General features: G+C 43.5%; 1 protein-coding gene across 3 annotated transcripts in view; it reads right to left on the reverse strand.

Annotated features, from left to right (window-relative positions):
- The window catches only part of RUNX3 (RUNX family transcription factor 3), a 167,059-nt gene that overhangs the window by 38,961 nt on the left and 106,113 nt on the right, over positions 1-21,985 (reverse strand). For all 3 annotated transcript variants that reach the window (XM_083455670.1, XM_083455669.1, XM_083455668.1), the window contains 2 exons: positions 19,552-19,708; positions 11,617-11,721 (listed from right to left, as the gene is read on the reverse strand). In XM_083455670.1, coding sequence (XP_083311796.1) covers positions 11,617-11,721; positions 19,552-19,708 — 262 coding nt within the window. The remainder of the gene's footprint in view (positions 1-11,616; positions 11,722-19,551; positions 19,709-21,985) is intronic.

The raw sequence follows: 21,985 nt of genomic DNA on the forward strand, positions 1-21,985 counted from the left end.
GGCACGTGCTGCTCTTAATTGCTTTTATTTAAGCCAAAACTATCTTGAAGAATCAATGATTCTGGCGGGTTTCCAACTTGCCTGACTGGTTTTGCTTGCTATCTTATCACAGCCCCCCACCCCACCCCTTGGGGCATTGGTGTCCCAGGAACTAGGCCTGCCTATCCTCTGACTGACAATAGCCACACCTCCTCTCTGGCATCCATTTTTAAGGTTGCTAAGTTACCTGGGTTACTCCTTCCTGTCTTGCTTTCTTATTGGTTTGTCTCTGTCCTAGCCAGGTTTACCTTGCTTCATGTTGGCTGCTGATACAGGGCTGGCACCAGCTACCAGCATCCTTGGGAAGCTGTTGGGTCCACTGCCAACACCCAGAGTCAACTGCCAGGTATTGTTGCTTGCAAAGTGACTTCAGGAGATAATCTCCTGGAAAATGTATATTCTAGAACAGGCTTCCTCAACCTCGGCCCTCCAGATGTTTTGAGAATACAATTCCTATCCTCCCTGACCACTGGTCCTGCTAGTTAGGGGTCATGGGAGTTGTGGGCCAAAAACATCTGGAGGGCCGAGGTTGAGGAAGCCTGTTCTAGAACTACTCAATAAACTTATGTCAGTTTTATAGCATGTTAATTGTAACGCCTTCCCTCATGATCCTCGGCACTGTAGCCTGAGGAGGGAGGATCAGGATGGCTACTTACACATTGTCTCAAAAGAAGCCACAGATATGCACAAAATCTGCATATGTTAATTTAAAGAGAAATACAATCTACCTCGCCACAGTGGGTACTAGTCTACAGGTGACCTGCATATGCCATCTGTCTGCTGTCCAGCTATGAATGGGCAACTTCAAGGTCCCTCCTGCTCTCCCTTTTGTAAACCTCCAAATAAATAGGCATCCCCTCACATTCCATCTGCCTCATTCTGCCTAATGGTAGGAACGGCCTTCAAACTAGAAAGTCTCCATTTACCTATTTTTCCCACTTGATCCAAACCAGGAAACTATGGTTAAAAGCTTTGGAACAAGCCAGGATATGAAACCCTGGTTTGAAATTGAAAGCCTCGAGCCATGGTTTCCTGGTTTAGACAGAATAAGAAACTATAATTAATTGAAGAGTTCCTGGTTTGTTTGCTCCAGCTGCAAAGGGAGCAGTGAAAGAATTGAGTATGTGCCCATGAGCTCCATTTATATCTTGCCTTTTTAATAGGAGGTAGGATGATCTGGATGCAGTCCATTGTAAGGTAACAACAACAACAGGAAAAAGAAGAAGAAGAAGAAGAAGAAGAAGAAGAAGAAGAAGAAGAAGAAGAAGAAGAAGAAGAAGAAGAAGAACAACAACAACAACAACAACAACAACAACAACAACAACAACAACAAATTATCTGAATTGCCTTTTCTTTTGAGGTTTTTTCCTGTTAAACCTTGAATATAGCCATGAATTTTGGACCCTGCTGAATCTCAGATTTATGAAATCTCTCTCCCCAGGCAGTGTTGTTACATATATGAGAATCTTTTTATACATGTGATAATCAAAGGTTGGGGTGTGAGGCACAATATGTTGTTGTACCTTCAGATGCTAATATACATGAGAATCCAGGAATGCTCAGTGCCGCGTTTGCTTTGGTGCCAGCTGTTTCAGGGCAGGCTGCCTGGCAGCAGTTCTTAGCGTGGCTGGCAAGCTTCCAGCAAAAGCAAGAGCTGGAGAACAACATGCTGAATGTTCCCTCTCTTCCAGAGCCATCATTGCCCAACCAGGGTTGGTTTGCTACAAGACTCTAGGGACTTGCCCTCAGCACCCACAAGGCTAAGAACAGGGGCAAGGAACTGGCAGCCCTTCAGATGTCTCTAGGTCACCAACTCATAGGAACATAAGAAGAGGCTGATGAATCAGGCCAGTGACCCATCTAGTCCAGCATCCTATTCTCACAGGGGCTCACCAGATGCCTCTGGGAAACCCACTTCCATCATCCCTGACCATTAGCCATGCTGGTTGAGGCTGCTGGGATTTGGGAGTCCAACAATAGCTGGTGACCCACAGGTCTTCTAGCCTTTGGCCTAAAACAGGTGTGAAGAACCTTTGGTTTTCCAGATGTTGTCACTATTTAAATTGATAGCCCATCCTTCCTCCCAAAGGAACCCAGGGTGGCAAACACACAAATGAGAACACATTTAAAAACAATTTTGCTACAGATGCAGACAGGGAACAATATCTACTTAAAAGGCTTGTTGAAAGAGAAATGTCTTTAGTAGTTGCATGTCTAATATTCAATCACAGAACTGTAGAGTTGGAAGGCACCCCAAGGGTCATCTAGCCCAAACACGAGCAATGCAAAAATCTCAGCTAAAGCATCCATGACAGATGGCCATCCAACCTCTGCTTAAAAACCTCCAAGGAAGGAGAGTCCACCACCTTCCAAGGGAGTCCATTCCGCTGTTGAACAGCTCTTACCACCAGAAAGTTCTTCCTGATGTTTAGTTGGAATCGCTTTTCTTTTACTTGACTCCATTGACTTGGGTCCTACCCACCAGAGCAGGGGAAAACAAGCATGCTCCATCTTCCATGTGACAGCCGTTCAGATATTTGAAGATCGCTATCATATCTCCTCTCATATTTTCCAGGCTAAACATACCCAACTCCCTCAACCGTTCCTCATAAGGCTTACTTTCCAGACCCATGATCACCTTGGTCACCCTCGTCTGCACACATTCCAGCTTGTGAACATCCTTCTCAAATTGTGATGGCCAGAACTGGACACAGTATTCCAGGTGTGGTCTGACCAAGGCAAAATAGCGCAGTACTATTACTTCCCTTCATCTGGACACTCTACTTTTGTTGATGTAGTCAAGAATAGCATTAGCTTTTTTGCTTCTACACTGTTGACTCATGAGCAGCTTATGGTTTCCTAAGACCCCTAGATTCTTTTCACACGTACTACTCGCAAGTCAGCTGTCTCCCATCTTGTATTTGTGCAGCTGTTTATTCCTGCCTAACTGTAGAACCTTACATTTGTTCCTTTTGAGATACTTTTTGTTTGTTTGGGCCCAGTTGACCAGTCTATTAAGGTCATATTAAATCCTGATTCTGTCTTCTGTGGCATTAACTTCCCCTCCCAGTTTGGTGTCATCTGCAAATTTGATAAGCGTCCCCTCAATTTCTTCAACCAAGACGTTGAACAACACTGGGCCCAGCACAGAACCCTATGGCACCCCACTTGTCACTTTTTCCCCCAGGATGATGAGAAACCATTAGTGAGCACTAATGGGGGAAAGAGGATTGGAAAAAGTGGATGTGTTTTTCTGCAAGACTGCATAGAACGGGGACCCCACTGTTCTTTAAACTAGATTAGGAGCAAGGAGCAGTGGCTTATTGGGCTAGTTTGAGATACTCCTACTGTGAGTATATGGAAGAAAGGGGCTAGAGGTTAGTGTTCCCATGTAAGAGCTCTGAGCAATTCCCCAGAATTTTCAGGCTTGGTGTGGCGGGACTTCCAAAGTGATAGCTTGTCAACATTGGGCTCCCCACCCCACCAAAAAACAAACAAACTTAAAATGTGAAGCAGCACATGTGTTTTGAAGGCCATTTCACGTCACTCAACCAGAGGCTTCACAGACACAGTGTGTTTGGATGCACAAAAATGGGCAAAGAGACAAACGCATCAAAGCACAAGGCGATGCTCTGATCCCTTGGCAATGGGTGTGGTATGAGAACAAAGATAGACAGGATAAGATACAGAGGGTGTGGGCAGCTGGAATTGAGGTGTGTCTGCCTTGGTCTCTATATTGCTGCAGTAGGAGCTGGTACAACATAAAGGTGTTTTTTTTTAAGCAGCGTGGGTTTGGGATGGCTACATTATCTCTTTGTGCTTGTATATGCTCCTTAGTAAACGAGTTAGGTAGGTCATTCAAATCAGTGCGCTTGCCAACACTCACCCTTAACCCACCTTCATGTGTACATCTTGTATGCACTACATGAAATTAACCTCAGGAACACTCAGCTTGAGATCTTGCGTGGTGATATATTACAGCTGGCATGTTCCTCTGGCATGAATGCTTTCCAAAAGGCCTTGCTGCTCAGTGGTGTCATCAGGGCTTTGCAGCAGAATTCCAGGTGCCCACTCAGAGGAATGAGCAAGATAGCTTCCTGGTGAGTAGGGCTTACCATCTAAAGGTGGCTGGGGCAGTGGATCAGACCATTGACTCCAGTGTCCCAAATTACCTATTAGCTGTAGTGCTGCTGCTCAAGGGTGTTCTCTACCCTTAACACTCGGAGTTGTCACCAACAGGATTCTACTCAAAGTAGACCCACATCTCAACTCATCAGAACAGGCCGGCAGAACTTGAGACTGAATCAAGCTAAATCCAGCCCATCAATAAGGATGGGGGATAAATTAATTTCAGTTTGCATTTTAATGCTAATCTACCTAATCCACACTTCCCAAACCAACATGTGAACTGAAACAGAGGTAACTTTCAAAATTCATACTTCTCTGCTTATTTACTAATGAGAGCTAAAACACCATCCTGGATAATCATTTTCATTTCTGTATCCAATAAAGTTCCTGTAGTGAAGTTTGGAAGCAGGTTGGGCAAAGGCAAGCTAATGGAACAAGTGGAAAGGAGCTAGACAAAACCACAGAACTAAACCCCAATGATCATATCTATAAGCTATCAACTGTAATTTCGATAAGAAAGCTTTCATTAATCAATCACTTTTATCTACTCACAGCATCAGCCATGAAATCATTGAACAGCAGCACTGAGAGTTTGGCTGGCATGACCATGGTGAATAAGTGGCCCCCAGGGATTTAACCAAAGAATGCTAATGTTCCTTGATAGCTGGGAATCTCTTCCCAGCTTTTGGAATGTAATATCTTTAGGATTGCAGAAGTGGAGGAAATAATGTTCTGACCTTGTCCACTTGCCAGGGAACTAAGGGCTACTACTGTGGTGTGCATGAGACAGAGAGATTTCATGGGGTATTATTACAACCTGTCGATTGTTAGGTACAGTGGTACCTCAGGTTAAGTACTTAATTCGTTCCAGAGGTCTGTTCTTAACCGAAAACTGTTCTTAACCTGACGCACCACTTCTAATGGGGCCTCCTGCTGCTGCCGTGCCGCCAGAGCACGATTTGTGTTCTCATCCTGAAGCAAAGTTCTTAACTTGAGGTATTATTTCTGGGTTAGCGGAGTCTGCAACCTGAAGCATATGTAACCTGAAGCGTATTTAACCCGAGGTACCACTGTACTTTGAGAATTATTCAGTTGAAATGTGAGGTATACACCTGTTCAATAAACAAATATCGAGCTAGGGGCAGGAAAATGCCTTTGGAAAAAGAAAGCAAGTGAGCTGAGAATTAGCTGGAGGTGGTGAAGTACTGCTGGACAAGGGGTAGGGGCCTCTGAGAAGTTGACCTGGTGCTTTTTTTCTGGGGTACTCAAGGGTACTCAGTACCGGCACCCCTCCCCATGTTGAATGTGTGGCACTTACTGTAACAAATTCATGGTGAGTACTCACACCTCCCCCCCTTTCTTTTCTTTTTTTAAAGCACTGTGTGGGCCTATAGCTCTTAGATTTACTTCCCACTGCAGAAACGTCTATTTCCTTCCCCCGAGTGCACAGCATGTGTGCTGCTCTGGGTGCCGGAGCAGCTAACTCCACCTCTGAGTGCACTCTCCCTCCCTCCCTCCCTCCCCTCTCTGATCCAAGTGAAACTAAACCCTGTAGTGTTAGTCCTGTGTTCCCACCACTTCGTGATGTGAGAAACAGTATGATCACAGGTTGAAAGCAGCGTTGTTCTTAATCGCTGCTAGCTTCCTCGGCCATCTCTGGATGGTGGCTCTGCCATCACTGTCCCTTTCCACCATGCAACCTTCCCCCTCTTTACAGGGAATCAACTTGAGATTCTAGGGGAAAGAGATAAGGCCCTCCGGATGTTGCTGGGCTCAGACTCCCGTCAGCCCTGGCCAGCGCAGCCAGGGATCAGTGATGGTGGGAGTTGGAGAGCAGGCAGCATATGGAGGGGCGCAGGTTCCCCAGCCCTGCTAAAGACACTTGCTAAGGTGGATGAAATGCCTCTGCAGAGTTCTGCACGCCACTCATAGGTGCCAGGAGAGGAAAGTAATAAATCTCTCAAAGGAAAGAGGAGGAATTGGCCACCTTGCAATTCTGTTTCAATCCCCTTGTCTAAATTAACCTGGGATGAGTGATATATGTCCAAAGGGGCCCTGCTCCAAACGGAAAGCAAAACATACCCTCCTAAGTGGGATAATTTTGTTCATTTTTGCAAACAGAAGCTTGCCTGTTTGTCTCCTCTTACACACACACACACACCTTGCTGGAGGGGGAACATCCACATTTAATCAGGCTTTCCAAGTGTAGCAGTAAACATTAAAAACAGACTTTATTCTGGAGCTGCCTTAACTGTAAACAGGAGATATTTCAAGGTAATTCCTCTCTGCTCCTCTTTACTCAGCTCACACACATGCAGGCAACACCTTTGCATTTCTCTGGCCCTCTGTACAACCTTTAAATAGATTGTGAAGACTGTAAGAAAAAAATAAATTTAAAAACCCCACCAAGCATTTTATTGCTGGCTCCCTCTTCCATTTAATTGTATCTGTTGCTGTTTTTAATAAAATGTTATGTATTCTGGATTGTATCCAGCCAAGTCATATGCAAAAGTAAATCCACTGAAATGAATGGCTTGTGTATAACATTAGTCATACTCAGACTAGGCCTATTGAAATGGATAGACACAGCTAACTTTGGCCCATTAATTTCAATGCGCTTGCTTTGAGTAGAACTTAGGTGACTACAACCAATGGGTTCAAATTAGTCAAGTTTATTTCTTCCATGGTCTACTCCGAGTATGACTTGTTTGGATGCAATTCAGAATATGTAGCATATAATTAAAGCATAAATTAATTCGGTCCATTAATTTCAATGGAACTACTTTGGGAAGAACTTAATTTGATAGAACCAAAAGGGTTCAAGTTAGTCAAGTCCATTACTTCAACAAATCTGTTCTAAGTTCAAAAAAGTCTGGGATGAGGAGCCAGCAATGTAATCCAATAAAATGCTTCATCCATTAAGTCTTCAGGGTCTACTACTCAGCTATTCCGCTCATATGGTGGAAAACCACCTGTCTCCCCAAAGCTCACAAGCCTTCTTGCGTCAGGGGCTGCTGAGAGGGCTCTTGCCTCTGATCCTAGTCATGAAATACAGCCATCATGATAAGGATGAGGGCATTTGTCAACTTTGGCTTCTCTCCGTTTCTGATTTTTTCAATCTTCAGTTCTCCACATTTCCCCACCCACTTGCTATTTTTAAAAGTCTCCATGAGAACTCACCAGCACCTTTGTGTGAATTTCTCCCAATATACATGTCAGGCAACATCATCATCATCATTTATTATTATTATTGTCTGTTAGTTTGCTGCTTTCAATGCCACCTTTAACTCCGCTGTTTCACTTTGTCTCATGATACGATCATAGGACCCCTTATTGGGTGGGGTAGGACAGCTGGACAGGGACATGTGTGTGTGTGTGTAAAGTGTGCATATATTAGTGAAAACAACATATAGAAATACATTATATTAGGATAAATGACATTGCAAAAATGTGTCTACTTGGCAAAATTGTGTACAAAATATGTCTATTAGGAGAATTTCACTCTAAAATACCGAATTTTCATGAGAATTTTTTTAAATTGCAAACTTATGAGAAAAAGCGGAGAATGAAAAATTAGAGGCTCAGAGAAACCAAGATTGATTAATTCACCCAATCCTGGGTTGCATTCAGCTAAGTCCTACTTAGAGTAGACCCACTGAGATACATGAACCTAAGTCAGTTGTGTCTACTCTTCAGTGGTCTACTCTGAGTGGAATTTGCATTGAATACTATCCCCTAAGTCCAATACATCTGAAGGGCCCCACATTGGCTACCCCTGCACTAGGTCACTTGGATATACAGGCTTTACATCCTCACATCCATTACCGAGCCCTCCACACATTCAAAACAGACTGTCTTTGAAGACTACAGCAGAGGAGGAAACTGAAACGCCGATCAATTAGTCAGCATAATTAAGAGATTAATGGACTGATTGCAGATCAAACAAAACCCAAAGCGCTTTTTAATCAGATGTGGCCACCTGGAGCCTTCCACTTGCATCATCAACCAGCTCCTGCAGCTCCAATCCTGTTTCCTCTCTGTTACTTAACAAGAAGCATTTGGGAGGTTACATTTCTGGGGCTGCCCCTTTCCAGCTGGGAGTACAGGCTAGAGGATATGGAAGATAGCATGTGTTTGTTTGTTTGTTGAATTTATATCCCACCCTTCTTCCTGAAGGAGCCCTGGGATGCAGTGTAGACTAATGAAGTTAATGGACATGTCTAACTTAGGTTCACCAGTAGGCAGTGGAGACGAAATGCAATAAGAACTGCTTCTTTGTGTCCTCATTAATTACCGGTAATCGAATTTATATCCCACCCTTTCAAAGGAGCCCAGGATGCAAGCGTATCAGTGATAAAACAATTCAATAATAACATATAAAAGCATCTTTTAAAAATGCTTTTAAAGGCTGGCCCAAAAGCTTTTTGCTGCTTTGGGCAAAGTCAATTTTATCACCTCTGGATGGGGGAGAAGTTTGATTTTGTTTGCATTTTAATGAGAAATGATCCAATTCACTGTGCTTAAACCAAAACCCAGACAAAAACACAATTATCCTTAAAATTCACACTTTCTTGAAATTTGTGATTCAGTTTCCCCAATCAAACCATGTGTACAAACAGGCACTGTGTTCAGGGAAAGTGTGCATAAAAATGCATATACGTTAGTGAAAGAAATGTACAAAAATTCATTATATTGGGGAAAAGTGCTTGTAGAAATGTGTATATTTTTCAAACTGCATACAAAAATGTGTGCATTCGGGAAAATTTACACTAAAATGCTGAGAATTTTTCATGAGCATTTTTTAAAAAATGGCAAATTGCTGCAGAAACGTGAACCAAATATAAGATTGGGGGGGAAATGAGACACTGAAACTGACAGACTGATTCACCTCTAGACCCATACATTATATATATATGCACAGCCACTTTTGTGTGTCTTATCATATTACTTCCAACATACCTATATACTGACCTATTCTTACCATGCTTGAGAGCCTGAGACCCCACTCCCCATCACTATGGCCATGCCTAGTTCCTCTGTGGCAGGCCAGACTCCACTTATTTAACTGCTGCCTGGGATAGAGCAGAAACTCACAGCTACCATACAACAGATTATCTAAATTCAAAAATATACCTTGGCAGCTGCAGGGTGGGAAATGGCAGTCTGTGCCCTGGACTGTATGCTGCTTAGATGTCCTTGCATATACATGCATATCCATGAAAACTAGAACCGTACAGTTTGGGGCCTTACAGGCAATCTAATCCAACCTTCTGCAAACAGTCCAGAGCATCCCCCAAAAGCAGTTCCCCAGTCTCTACCTGAAGCTCCCATCACACCTGTAGGTCAGGCATAGGCCAACTTGGCTCTCCAGATGTTTTGGGACTACAACTCCTATCATCTCTGACCACTGGTCCTGTTAGCTAGGGATGATGGGAGCTGTAGTCCTAAAACATCTGGAGGACCGAGTTTGCCTATGCCTGCTCTAGGTAACTGTATGGGATTCTCTTTTTGCCAGGCTTGTATTTAGGCCTGTTTCGTGCACTTGAAGTGTTGCTGAACTTTTGTTTTATTTGCTTTTACATGTTTTTATATTGCTGCTTTATTAGTTTGTATTTTTGTTTTAACAATCTCCTTTGTTTTTGATATTGTATACCGCTTCGAGATTTTAAAAATAAGTAGTTCATCAATGCTTTCGAATAAATAAATGGTTCCGCTGCCTAACCGCACAGCTATTGAGACATTGCTCCTAGGCTGCATATGTACCATATATTTAAAGTACATCCATCCACCCCTGAAATAATAATGGGAATGGTAGTTTACTCATCACAGAGCTGCCTTAACAAACTACAGTTCCCATGATTTGCTGGGCAAGGGCATGAAATATGCTTTAGATGCATGGCATAAACGCAGTTCAGAAATATAACCAATGGAGATGAGGGGAAATGTAAAGAAGAAGAACTCTAGCAGCTCCACACTAGCACACTTTATTGACAGGGTGAGGCTGTTGTTGCCTGCCCAAAGCCATGTGCTAATGCCAGTTGCAAAATTTCAGTCAGTGGAAGAAGAAGAAGAACCCTCTTTTGGCACATGAAGGTATTGGCACAAAGCTGGGTTGCCCACAAGCTTAAACTGACAGAAACTCATCCGATTAGAACAGGCAAGTCCAACATAACAGCAGCTCATCCACCTATCATAGAGATCTTTAATTTCTGTCCTGTGATGAAATGTGAAAGAGGAGTAGGGGATGATTCACAGTTGAATTTGGGCCTGTGTTAACAATTCTGCTAAGGAGATGAGCATGGTGTCCAAAGGCAGGTCACTGCTTATTGGTTTCTAGGGGACTGCTGAGTACCTCCTGGTTCCTAGGAATTTAAAAATAAGCCAGGACCAGATGGGCTTTGGTCAGATCTTGCTAGGGTGCTGCTTACATTTCTAACCAAAATGGCATTCTGTCGTGAAAGTGGGAAGTGTTTCAACAGGAGAGAGTCAAAGGAGCCAGGAGTTCTGATGGAGACTCCTCTAACAGCCCTTACAAAGTATCCAAGAACCTCTCTTGTTAGGGAATTTCAGGTGATGGCTTCCCATGGGAACTCATTGTGAGATGATCTCCCTTAAATCTTCTGAACAGGGCAAAGGCAGATTCACAGCCCCCCTAGCTAAAGGTGACAATTTCCAAAAAGAGGCGTGTGGGGAGGGAGGCTCAGTAGAAATAGCCCGGTAGCTACCACACTGGCCACCCCACAGCACCTGCCACCTGAAGCAATTGCCTCACTCTGCCTGATGGTGGGCCGACTGCCTGCATAAGGTCCTTTCCAACCCATTTTATTTCTGCAGTTTGCAGACAGGGTTCCATCACAAAACTAAGCCCCATGTGATGAGCTGCCTCTCACATCACCATCAGCAGAAGCAGCTTGCCAGGCAGGAAGGAGCCACTATGGTTGCTGCTGCTGCTGCTGCTGCTTACCGGGGAGGAACAAGACAGTGGGGAGGTTGGTGCAGTGCAAACGTACCAGCAAGAGCATGGGATTTGTTCCTCCAGTGTGGTTGCACTGCATCAACCTCTTTGCTGCTGCATCACCCCTCTCCCTCCCAGTGAGCAACAGTGACCCACCTGCTGGGAAGCTTCACCTCACCTGCTGAGCCACTTCTGACTATGCGCACAGGGCAGCAGTGCGCAAGGCATGATTTCCCTTGATCATGTCTGTGTGTCCCATGCCAGCAGAGTTCCATCAGCGATGCGGACACTGGTCTCAGAAGTGTTTCACAATGAGAGGCACTTTTATATGTTACCCATGCAAAGCAGCCACAGCAAGTGTGGTGCCACAGTGGCAATCTGACACAACTTGGATACCTTAAAGCAGCAAAAGGTCTCATGCACCCACAAACATTAGCTTGAGAACTGTCGCCCGGCCACACGCTTCCCCTTCCAAGGAAAGACAACAAACTTACTTCTTGGCTCCCGGGGTCCATCAACAGTCACTTTAATGGCACGGTGATAGGTAGCGACCTGGGTGGGGTTTGTGAAGACTGTAATTGTCAATGTAAAGCTTTTTCCTAAAGACCAAGGAAGGAAAAAACAGAAGAGAAAGCACACATGAGTCCAGGGTGCAAGTGTATGGGATCCAGGATATAACGGAAAGGTGCAGAGCATGGGCACCCTCAGGGGGTTTTCCTGGGGTGGGGGGAGTAGAATACTGGAAGGGGTGGGAAAGGTTAGTCTCTCACTAAATTTGAGAAGAATAATGCCTATACATTTTTGCCTCATATCTCAGGTGCTTCAAATGCTAGAAACTTACTCCTTTTTTTAAGAAATGAAAGCTGGGGATCTTTGGATCATGATTCACCCAGGAGGAGAGCAACAGCCTCCCTTGCTTCTACCATATATACCCGTGGTAGATGGGTAGCTATGTTGAAAGCAAGGCCTGGCTTAAATTTAAGCCAGGGCTTACTAAGGCTGCTTTCCTTTGCTACTACTCTTTGAACAAACCCCCTTGTTGTCAGGATCTGAGGCTGCAGAAACAGCTAGAGGGGATAAAATTAACAATCTGAAATTATATTAAGTCACTTGGCAGTAAGGTGAAAAAATTAGCAACTGGTCTCATAGTATACTTAATAATAATAATAATAATAATAATAATAATAATAATAATAGAATGTATACACCACCCTATATCCGGAGGTCTCAGGACAATTCACAGAATAAATCAAAATATAAAACCACAAAACACATAATCAAAATAAAAACAACAATCCAATAACCCCCCCCCCAAAAAAACCCCACATTTTAAAAGGGCATAGAATGTCATATCACAGTGCACAGCATCTAAACACTACTAACACAGATCTGTGTTTTCAGAAAAGTCACAAGATGCAGCCTTCTTTAGCCTGTACCACTTCAAAGTTTAGCTGGGGGGGGGGGGAGGCAGGAGTGACTGCTGGATTGAATCATCATCCGTATCAAGAACTTCCTCTCAGTAAAAAGTCAGCATGTGAGGGTTTTAGTCTAGTTTTCTATCAAATGTGCTACATTTCTATATGCAGGACTTTATGGCCAGGTGTGTGTGTTTGGAGGAAGAAGCATTCAGCCCCCTGGTTTCCCACCTGCACTCTGGATTGGCATAATCCTAGGAGGGCTGGGTCTTGAAATTTGTTTCCTTATTTATTTAAAATAAAGGTACAGGACTAAAGGAGCAAATACAGCCATCCTTCATACTGTTGCTTACTGTAATATAGTAGTTGTTATGTACTGAGTTGAATAGGATCCAAACTGCAGCAGTCTGATTGGTCCTAGAACAATAGGATTCAGAATGCAGCAGTCTGATTGGTCCTAGAACAATGCAGCAGTATGATTGGTTGGCAGGAACCACCCAATCATGCTCCAGATAGAAGTGAATCCACAACCTGATTGGCTTACAGTAGAATTCCAGAATTAGCCAATCATGTGCAGCCCATTGTGTAAATAATGTATATAAGGCAGATACTTTGAGGGGACTTTCATTCATTCCTCCTCACCACTATGAGCTGAATAAAGAGCATGAAATCACTTTGCGACTCTGAGTATATCTCAGTAGTTCTGAACAGCCCAAATCTGGAAACAAATAAAAACACTCAGGAGCACCAGTCAAGCCAAATAGCTAACATTTACTATAAATAACCACCCTATAAGGGATGCCAGTATTACTAAACTCATTCTACAGGTGAAGAAGTGAAAGCACCAGCGCCTGCCTGTGCTTGTAGCTGAGGCACGTTTTTAATGTTCTTGGCCAACATATGCTCCTAGCCACTACAATTACACCACCTCTCTATCACGTGTGATGTGGGCTTTGCTAGGCACAGTGGTATGAATTCCAAGGGAGAGGCAGAGTTTGCCCTAACCTTTCCAAAATGTCAGGAATGTGGAACCTCTGACTCTCCAGAAACCTTTGGATTCCATCTCCCATCAGCTCCAGCCAGCAGGGCCAATGGTGAGGGATTGGAGTTGTAGCCCAACAAAATCTAGGCCACAGGCTAGCCACCATGGTGTGGACCTGGAGCTGTTCACTACCTCCTGAACAAGAAGCAGAACTCTGGATATATCATCTGTGAGAATCTGGATGGGTACCAAAGATCTACTAAAACCTTGCTTTCAACCCACAAAACCACAGCTTCCTTTGTTGACTACATACAATCCATTGCCAGTTGGAGGTGCACTGATAGCATCGCCAGACTGGCTGGCTGGCTATGGATCATAGCTGAACAAAGACAACTGATAACGGGCATAGCTCCTGCCAGCATCTGTGACAGTTGGTGAAACATAACCCAGCTTCACCTTGGTGACCAGAATGAACCAGCAGGAACCTTGGTGATGGATGTCTTCAGGGAACAACACCACTATGCCACTATGGTGATTGGGCCTTACTTTAGTCTGAGCCAGAAGTTGCCACAACTAGGCTTAGGTCTTGCCTTGAGTGCCAGAGCTCAGGTCAGAGCATGTGAAATAAGCCTGCCTCTGGTCAGGCATTCTGCTTGTGTGTAAACCCTAGAAATGAACTGGGAAGTGAGGACAGGTATGTGCCATTCCGCATCAGCATCCCTTCCCCCCTCCAGTTGCCGTGGGCAACTGTGTGGTTCAGGGAAGGTCACAGAATCTCACTATCAAGTGGGGTGGTGCTGTTATGCTAGCTTCCTAGCAGGCGAGTTGCTGCTGCTTACCAGAAGGGAGAAGGGAAGGGGCAAGCTGGCAGGGAGGTTGGTGCAGTGCAAATGCACTGATAGGAGCGCCATATTGGATCTGCCTCCGCATTCGCACTGTGCAGACTGCCTCACCCTTTCCTGTAAGCAACAACGACCCAGTTGCCGGGAAGCGAGAGTGGCGGCTCTGCCCCACCCAGAGAGCTGCATCTGTCTCGGTTCAATCTAGAACATCAGTAGAAATGACCATAGCTCAGCGGGAGAGCATCTGTTTCCCAAGCTGAAGCGGGTCTTAGGTTCAGTCCTTGGCATCTCCAGAAAGGGCTGGGAGAAACTAGTTGAAGAGTGGTGGGGAAAGTGGCCTGGGGCACGGAGCTGAGTACACTTGTCCTCACTTCCTTTGTTCACATGAGGAGTTTATTTAACAAGGAGAACACCCAAACAAGAGTCAGGTGCATGGGTTTGGGTTTGGGTTGGGCATCTCTGTTAGTTTTGGTTTTTCTCAGCTTCTCGTTTTTAAATCTAAAATTCAGTTCTCCCCATTTTCACACAATTTTAAAAGAAGAGGACCTCATTAAAATTTATCAGCATCTTTGTGCAAAATTCTCCTAGCATACACATTTCTATGCAATTCTGTCACACACACACACACACACACACACACACAATTTTCCTTAGCGACATTTCTGTATGTCATTTTCACATGTATATGCATTTATATGCACATTTTACACAAGTGTATGCATATTTGTACACATTACTAAATCTGGAGCCTCTGTTTTTAGGAATTAACTACTTTATTTTGTCTTGCTGTGGGCAGTCTGTCCCCACTTGGACTGAGTCACCTTCTTTAACTGGTCCTCCTCTGCCTTTATCACCAGTAACAGCTCATTGGGGACAGAAATGAGGCAGGTGTAAATATTTGTATTTGCACAATATCCTATTGAAGTTGCTTGCCTATAAATCAAGTCTGATGGGAAGAAGTTGTTTTATGGACTATTATACCAAGTGGTCCATAGTCTCTGAAGAATGAAGTCAAATAAAATAATGATTTTTATTGTTTATTGCTTGTGTAAGCTGCAATTGTGTGCACACCAACGTGGAAGTAGGCCCCTTTGAAACCGACATGGCTTTCTTCTGAATACATAGAATCAGTGCTTTTTTTCCTTTAAAAATGTTTAGGGGTCCTCTCATTTTGACTCAAGAAAATCACCATTTTATAGTTGAAATTGGGAAAAATAAATACAGTACATGGACAAAAGTGTATATTCTTAGTGTATTTTTTGTCTTTGTGGAAGCTGCCCAGAGTGGCTGGGGAAACCCAGCCAGATGGGCGGGGTACAAATAATAAATTACTATTATTACAAAGATTCACAAAATGCTTAGATCTGTAACTATGAGAGTATGTGTGAGTATGGGTGAATGTGGGCAGGTTCTCTGAGGTACAAATGTGTTAGTGGATGTGGATAGTAAATGAGTATAAGTGTATTGAGTGAGTGAAATTCTATGTTTAGGAGTCTGTGTTTGTATTGCATTGCTTGTATTGCTTGTATTATTTATGGATTTTGCTCTTTTTCATTCTGTATTCAATCCTTTGTTATCTTTTCTGAGGAAAAGTATATATCAATACTTGAAAACAAATAAATAAAACATTTCAGCAACACTGCATCTCCAGGCAAGAAGCAGCTCCATCTTCTCTATGCATTAAGCTGTTAAAGGCACAATACTGAAGTTTTGGATATTTTGCCCATTGAAGGGGGCTGTTGCACACAGAAAAATAGCTCATCAAGGAAAATGTTAGGCTGAACCTGATTAGCTGGCATGCTAGATTTCTATGTGCAAGGATATTTCATGTTCATGTGTGTGAGCATTCAAACATGCATCCCCCGGGGAACACACATTTGTACACCCCCAATCTTACATGGTACAGTCCACAAAAAAAGTTAGCACTTGATCCTGCTAATTACAAACACTGGCATTAACAACACAGTGGACAGCTGGTAAGCACATGTCAGGCAGCCTCTCTAGCTTCCTGTGCTTAGAGCAGATGTAGGGGACCTTAAGCCCAAGGTTTTTTTCCTGGAAAAAGAGGTGGTGGAACTTGATGAGCACCTACCCAAAGTTGCTGAGCTCTTTGTCCCCACTGCCACTTTCGGCAGCCACAATCGTCACAGCAACCCGATCATCATGCCACACAGCCCCAGGCACTGTGTCCCAACCTAATGGATCTGCCGGAACGTGCCAAAAAGGTGCCGGAACTCCAGTACGTTCCAGCTGGAAAAAAGCCCTGCTTAAGCCCTCCAGATGTTACTGAAAACAACTACCATCAGTCCTAGCAAGCATGGTTAATGGCCAGGGAGAATGGGATTTGTAGTTCAGCAACATCTGGAAGGCAAATGGTTCCCTACCCCTGATTTAGAAGAAATCACAACCAAGGATATCATGAGGTTTTCAGGAAGCACAGACTCCCAGAAAGGCTATAGAAGGAAAGCTACCAGATATTGGTGAAAGAAACTCACAAAAACTCATCCAACTCAAAAGTGAGAGTGAATGCAAACAAACAAACCCTGCACCTCATCCTTGAGAATTTCACCTATGTTTCCTCTGCCCTTCAATAATTTTCAAAGGTAGGGGGGTTTCCTCATTAATTGGTGGGAAATTGCAAAAAACAACAACAACCCAAAAGGTAAAAGACATGTTCAGGACAGCACTATCCTGTTCAGAATTAGTCTACACTGTCAGAAACATGGACTTATAGCATGCAGAACAGAGAGCCCAAACGGGACGTTTCATGCACTTGAAGACAAAAGACTTTTTGCTAAGCAAGGGGCTTTAGACTCATGTCTCCTAGTTTGAAATCAAACCCCTCACAGGCTTCCCAAGGACTCCAGACTACTGTAATTTCTTATCCCAGACATGGAGACCTGAGGGGGGGGGGTTCCTAATGAATTCAAGAGTCAAATTCGGATGGAGCTATGTACAGTTTGGAAATTTGTGTAAGGGGGATGGAAAAAAGGGGAGGGAGGGAGGAGACTTAAAGCAAATAATTGAGTACAGAAATGAAAGCTTAATTCATAAAAGCAAAACATTTTTCCATTCATCAACCTGCAAGCAGTTATGTGGGGGAGATTTTGAAAGAAAGCCTTGCCTGCCACTTAGGAAAGGAGCCAATGGGAAAGCGGAAATGCACGAAAGAATGTAAACTATTTGGGTTTCATAGAGAGCAACAAGTAAACAGTTATTACACGCAAATCATTCTTAAGATCACTTGGGCCTTAATGCCGAGAAGCCAAAAATCTCTTTGACGGTTTGCATGTATACATTCAAAAGACTGGCCAGCGGCCGACACAGTTATAGTGCGCCACTTCCTGTAGCAGCAGCAGCAGCACAGGCTGAAACACACCATAAGATCAGCATCAGGGCTGTTCATGCAACATAACTTATGCAGCTACAGTGTGGCACTTTTTGCAGAAGAACAGGCACATGCTAAACACAATAAGATCAGCATTGGCATTGGCCATGCAACAGATCTTTGCAGAATGAACGCTGGGGTGGGGGCTTGGAATCCCAACTGCTGGCCTCACTCTGCCCTCTGTGCATTCATCACTTCTCTGCAGGGCCCAGGCATGTGTGCTTGTAAGTTGCACAGTGGGACAAGGCAGAGCCTGTGGCCCTCCAGATGTACGCCCAGTCAGTAGCCCTTCTCTCCACTTGTGATTCCCATACTGCCTCTGACAATGGAGGTAGAACATAGCCATCATGGCCAGTAGCTGCTGCCAGTAGCCTTATCCTCCATGGATTTGCCTAGTCCTCTTTCAAAGCCATCTATATTGGTGGCCCCCATCACTATCTCTTGTGGGAGCAAATTCCATATTTTAACGATGCAACGTGTGAAGAAGTTCTTTCTTTTGTCTGTCCTGAATGTTCGAACAGGAGGTTCTCTACCCATTTTTTTGGGGAGGTGACGGAGAAGATAATATGTATATTTCATTTTTAATGCCTCCAGCTTTAAACTGCCTCTGATCATGGATGTTCCATTCAGCTATCATGACTAACAAGTAGGTCCCGCAACAAATCATGGCACGTAGTCTGCTCCAGACTGGTCAGGGTCCCACTCAGCTACCCCCTCATTCAATTCCTCGTGAGTTTTCCATTCCGTCCCCACTGCCTCAAACAGCCAGTCAGCATTTTGTGCCCACTGAACATGCTCAGTCCTCAATGTGCAATTTGGAAGTGTTTTTCCTCCCCTCTCCCTTTTAGATTTATTCCCCTCTCAAAATTTGTTGTACTTCTGTAAAACTTGGGATCCCCCTGCAAGCCTGCTGAGGGATGAGACCTTTTTGATTACATACTGCTATTGGAAGACCGTTTTGTTCCAGCAGTCTTTCATTTTATGGGGTTGTTTGTTTTTTAATTTACCGTATTTTTCGCTCTATAACATGCACTCGACCATAACACGCACCTAGTTTTTAGAGGAGGAAAATCCGTAGGCATGCCACCCGTAGGCATTCCCTCCATAACACGCACAGACATTTCCCCTTACTTTTTAGGAGGAAAAAAGTGAGTGTTATGGTGCAAAAAATACGGTAACTGATAACCCTGTCTCTCTTTTAAAATTATTCTGTACTCTTTTTAGGACATCGTGTTTTTTTTTAAAAAAGTCATTTTAAGACAAGGGTTTCCAAAGATTTCCACCTCATGGACCATGTGAAAACAGCTGAAGGTTGGGTGAACCACTTAATGATTTTTCTGCCTGTTGTAGCCATTGTAATGGACTGTCCTAGAAGCTGTATGATTTTTTTAATTGCATTTTTATGGCTGCTTTTATTTCTTATAGGATAATATACATAGAATTCAGATTGTAATGCAATAAAATAGAATATGCAAGAAAAGAAACCATTAAAAATGCAATTAAAAGTTAGTATGAATATTTAATGGAACAGATGTGCTGTCTCCCATCTTAACCACAAATCCACAGACATGCCATGGGCCACCTGAATGAAGCTTCTGGACCACAGATAGTCCGCGAACCAGAGTTTGGGAACTCCTGTTGCAAGGCACATTGTGTGGTATATTTACACAGGATGAAATGTTCTAAAAAAGAAGCACAATATGTGTGGATAGTGTTGTGTGTCGATATCCTCCAAGAACTCAGCCACCTTTTAAAGACACCTCTAAATTCGTTATCAACTCATTCATCTCTGGTCTCCTTACCTCGGCCGCTCCGTCCAACAAAGCGAAGGTCGTTAAACCTGGCCACTTGGTTTTTCATGACCGCAGAGGCATTCCGGAGCTCCGCTGAATAGTTCTCATCGTTACCGGCCATGACAGTAACCACAGTGCCATCAGGCACGTCTCCAAGGGCAACCACCTAGAAACCACCAGCAACAAGAAATGGTTCAGTTTAGAAACACAGGAGCATAAGAAGATCCCCTAATGCTCATCTTAGCTCAGTACTGTGTCTGCTGATTGGTAGCAGCTTTCCATGATTTTGTACAGCCCTAACCTTGGGATAGGGACGCGAGTGGCGCTGTGGGTTAAACCACAGAGCCTAGCGCTTGCCGATCAGAAGGTTGGCGGTTCGAATGCCCGCGACAGAGTGAACTCCTGTTCCTCAGTCCCTGCTCCTGCCAACCTGGCAGTTCAAAAGCACGTCAAAAGGCAAGTAGATAAATAGGTACCGCTCCAGTGGGAAGGTAAACGGTGTTTCCGTGTGCTGCTCTGGTTTGCCAGAAGCGGCTTAGTCATGCTGGCCACATGACCCGGAAGCCAATAAAGCGAGATGAGCGCCCGCAACCCCAGAGTCGTCCATGACTGGACTTAATGGTTAGGCGTCCCTTTACCTATAACCTTGGGATGCTGCGGGTTGAACCCAGGACTTTCTGCATCCAAAGCAGATGCTGTACCGCAGAGCTAGAACTTTGCGCTTAAAATTCCTTGCCCAACCTCTGAGGGGCATTTCAAGACGTTTTGGCCCCTGAGACAAAAAAAAATCCATGGTATGAGATGTACTAGTTAACATAGAGAATATACTTGACCAATGAATTTCTCTTCCACGGGTCTCAGGCCGCAATCCAGTGCACATGTCACTTGGGATGCTTGAGGAATTTGATCTCTTTGAATCCTAATATGCCCTGGCCTGATCTCCACCTCCCAAGCTAATGTGTAGCTAGGAAATTTGCTGTCTACCAGTTTTTGTACTTCCTAAATGTTCTGCATAGGATGTATTCGTCCATACAAATATGCATGTGTTTTTAGCTTTTAATCTGTTTCAGTTTAATATTGGTTTTAATTGTACGTGCTGTTTTTCTGTAAGTCTCTTTAAGCTACCTTCCGTATATAAAAAGTTGACTGATAAGTGCAATGTGTAACGATATATATGAAAAATACATTTTGAAATGCATACTTCAGAGAGTTAATGCATTTAGAAATGGGTATTTTTTGAGAAAATGTGTTTAGCAATGTGTATTTCCAGAGAAAATATATTTAAAGTTATATACTTAAAATAAAAAATTTCAAACAGGTTTTTGTGTTTTTTAAAGAAAACTTGGATTAATGCGGAAATGGGATAAAATGGGTTTATAAAAAAAAATACTAAAGTGAAGGAGACTGGAAAAAGACTGGAGTTTGGCAACTTGGAAGTAAATCAAATTGAACTCAGAGGGCTGTACTTCTGGGTAAAACATGCATACGATTATGTTACAAAAGAGCAGAGTCACTTCTGAATAAACCTTTAGAAACTGAAATAAGTGCTATTATTTTAGTATTTCTCAGACACTTGGAAAACAAGGCTGTAACATGTATAGGTATACCCACATAAACAATAAATATTAAGGCAGTGCATTTAAATTCAATTACCTATTTTGCTATCACCTGGGCTGTTGACCAATTCCAGCATTTATTACTGAGCGGTTCAAAATGGAAACAAATTTGCCTATTATCAAATCTTCACTGTTATTTTATTAAAATGTGGGATGAAGTAGAAGATAACTTGGGGGGGGGGGCATGATCTAGTCAATTGATTTCAGTGGGAGAGAATGAAAAGTGTATTTAATTCTCCAGTGGAAATCAATGGTGCTTTAAAAGCATTTGACTTCATTCTGGATCATGTCCTTACAGTTTAAAATGCAAAAGTTATCACTTCCTGTTAGAAGCAAAGGCCACTCTTGACAACGTCTCTCTTCATTCCCTAGCAGAGTAACATAAAAGGGCCAAAATAGGCTCGAAACAGTAAGCTGAACTCGTAATTTGTGAACAGGCCAAATGAATTTAACTATGTCGAAGTTAATTAAGGAAGGATCTGGTCCAGCCAAAATTAAGTCCGTCAATTACAATGGGAGAGGTAAAAACGTCTCCTCACCACCACCCTTGCAATCCATGGGGCTTAAACAGTGTAATCCTAGGTGATGTACAGATTTAATAAAATAAAAGGCTTAACTCAGAATGAAGTCCCACTGTGCTTGATGGGGCTTACAGCCAAACAAGGATGCACAGGACTGCAGTCTAAAAGTCTTTGACTGAATAAAGACCAACTTAGCAGCGATTGTTAAACTTTGGAGGAGGGGCTGTAGCTTCGTATGCAGAAGGTCCCTGGTTCAAACCCCAGGACCTCCTGGAAAGTTTGGGAGAGACCTCTGTCTGAAAACCT

Source organism: Podarcis tiliguerta (assembly GCF_965153285.1).
Source record: "Podarcis tiliguerta genome assembly, chromosome: 8".
NCBI lineage: Eukaryota > Metazoa > Chordata > Lepidosauria > Squamata > Lacertidae > Podarcis > Podarcis tiliguerta.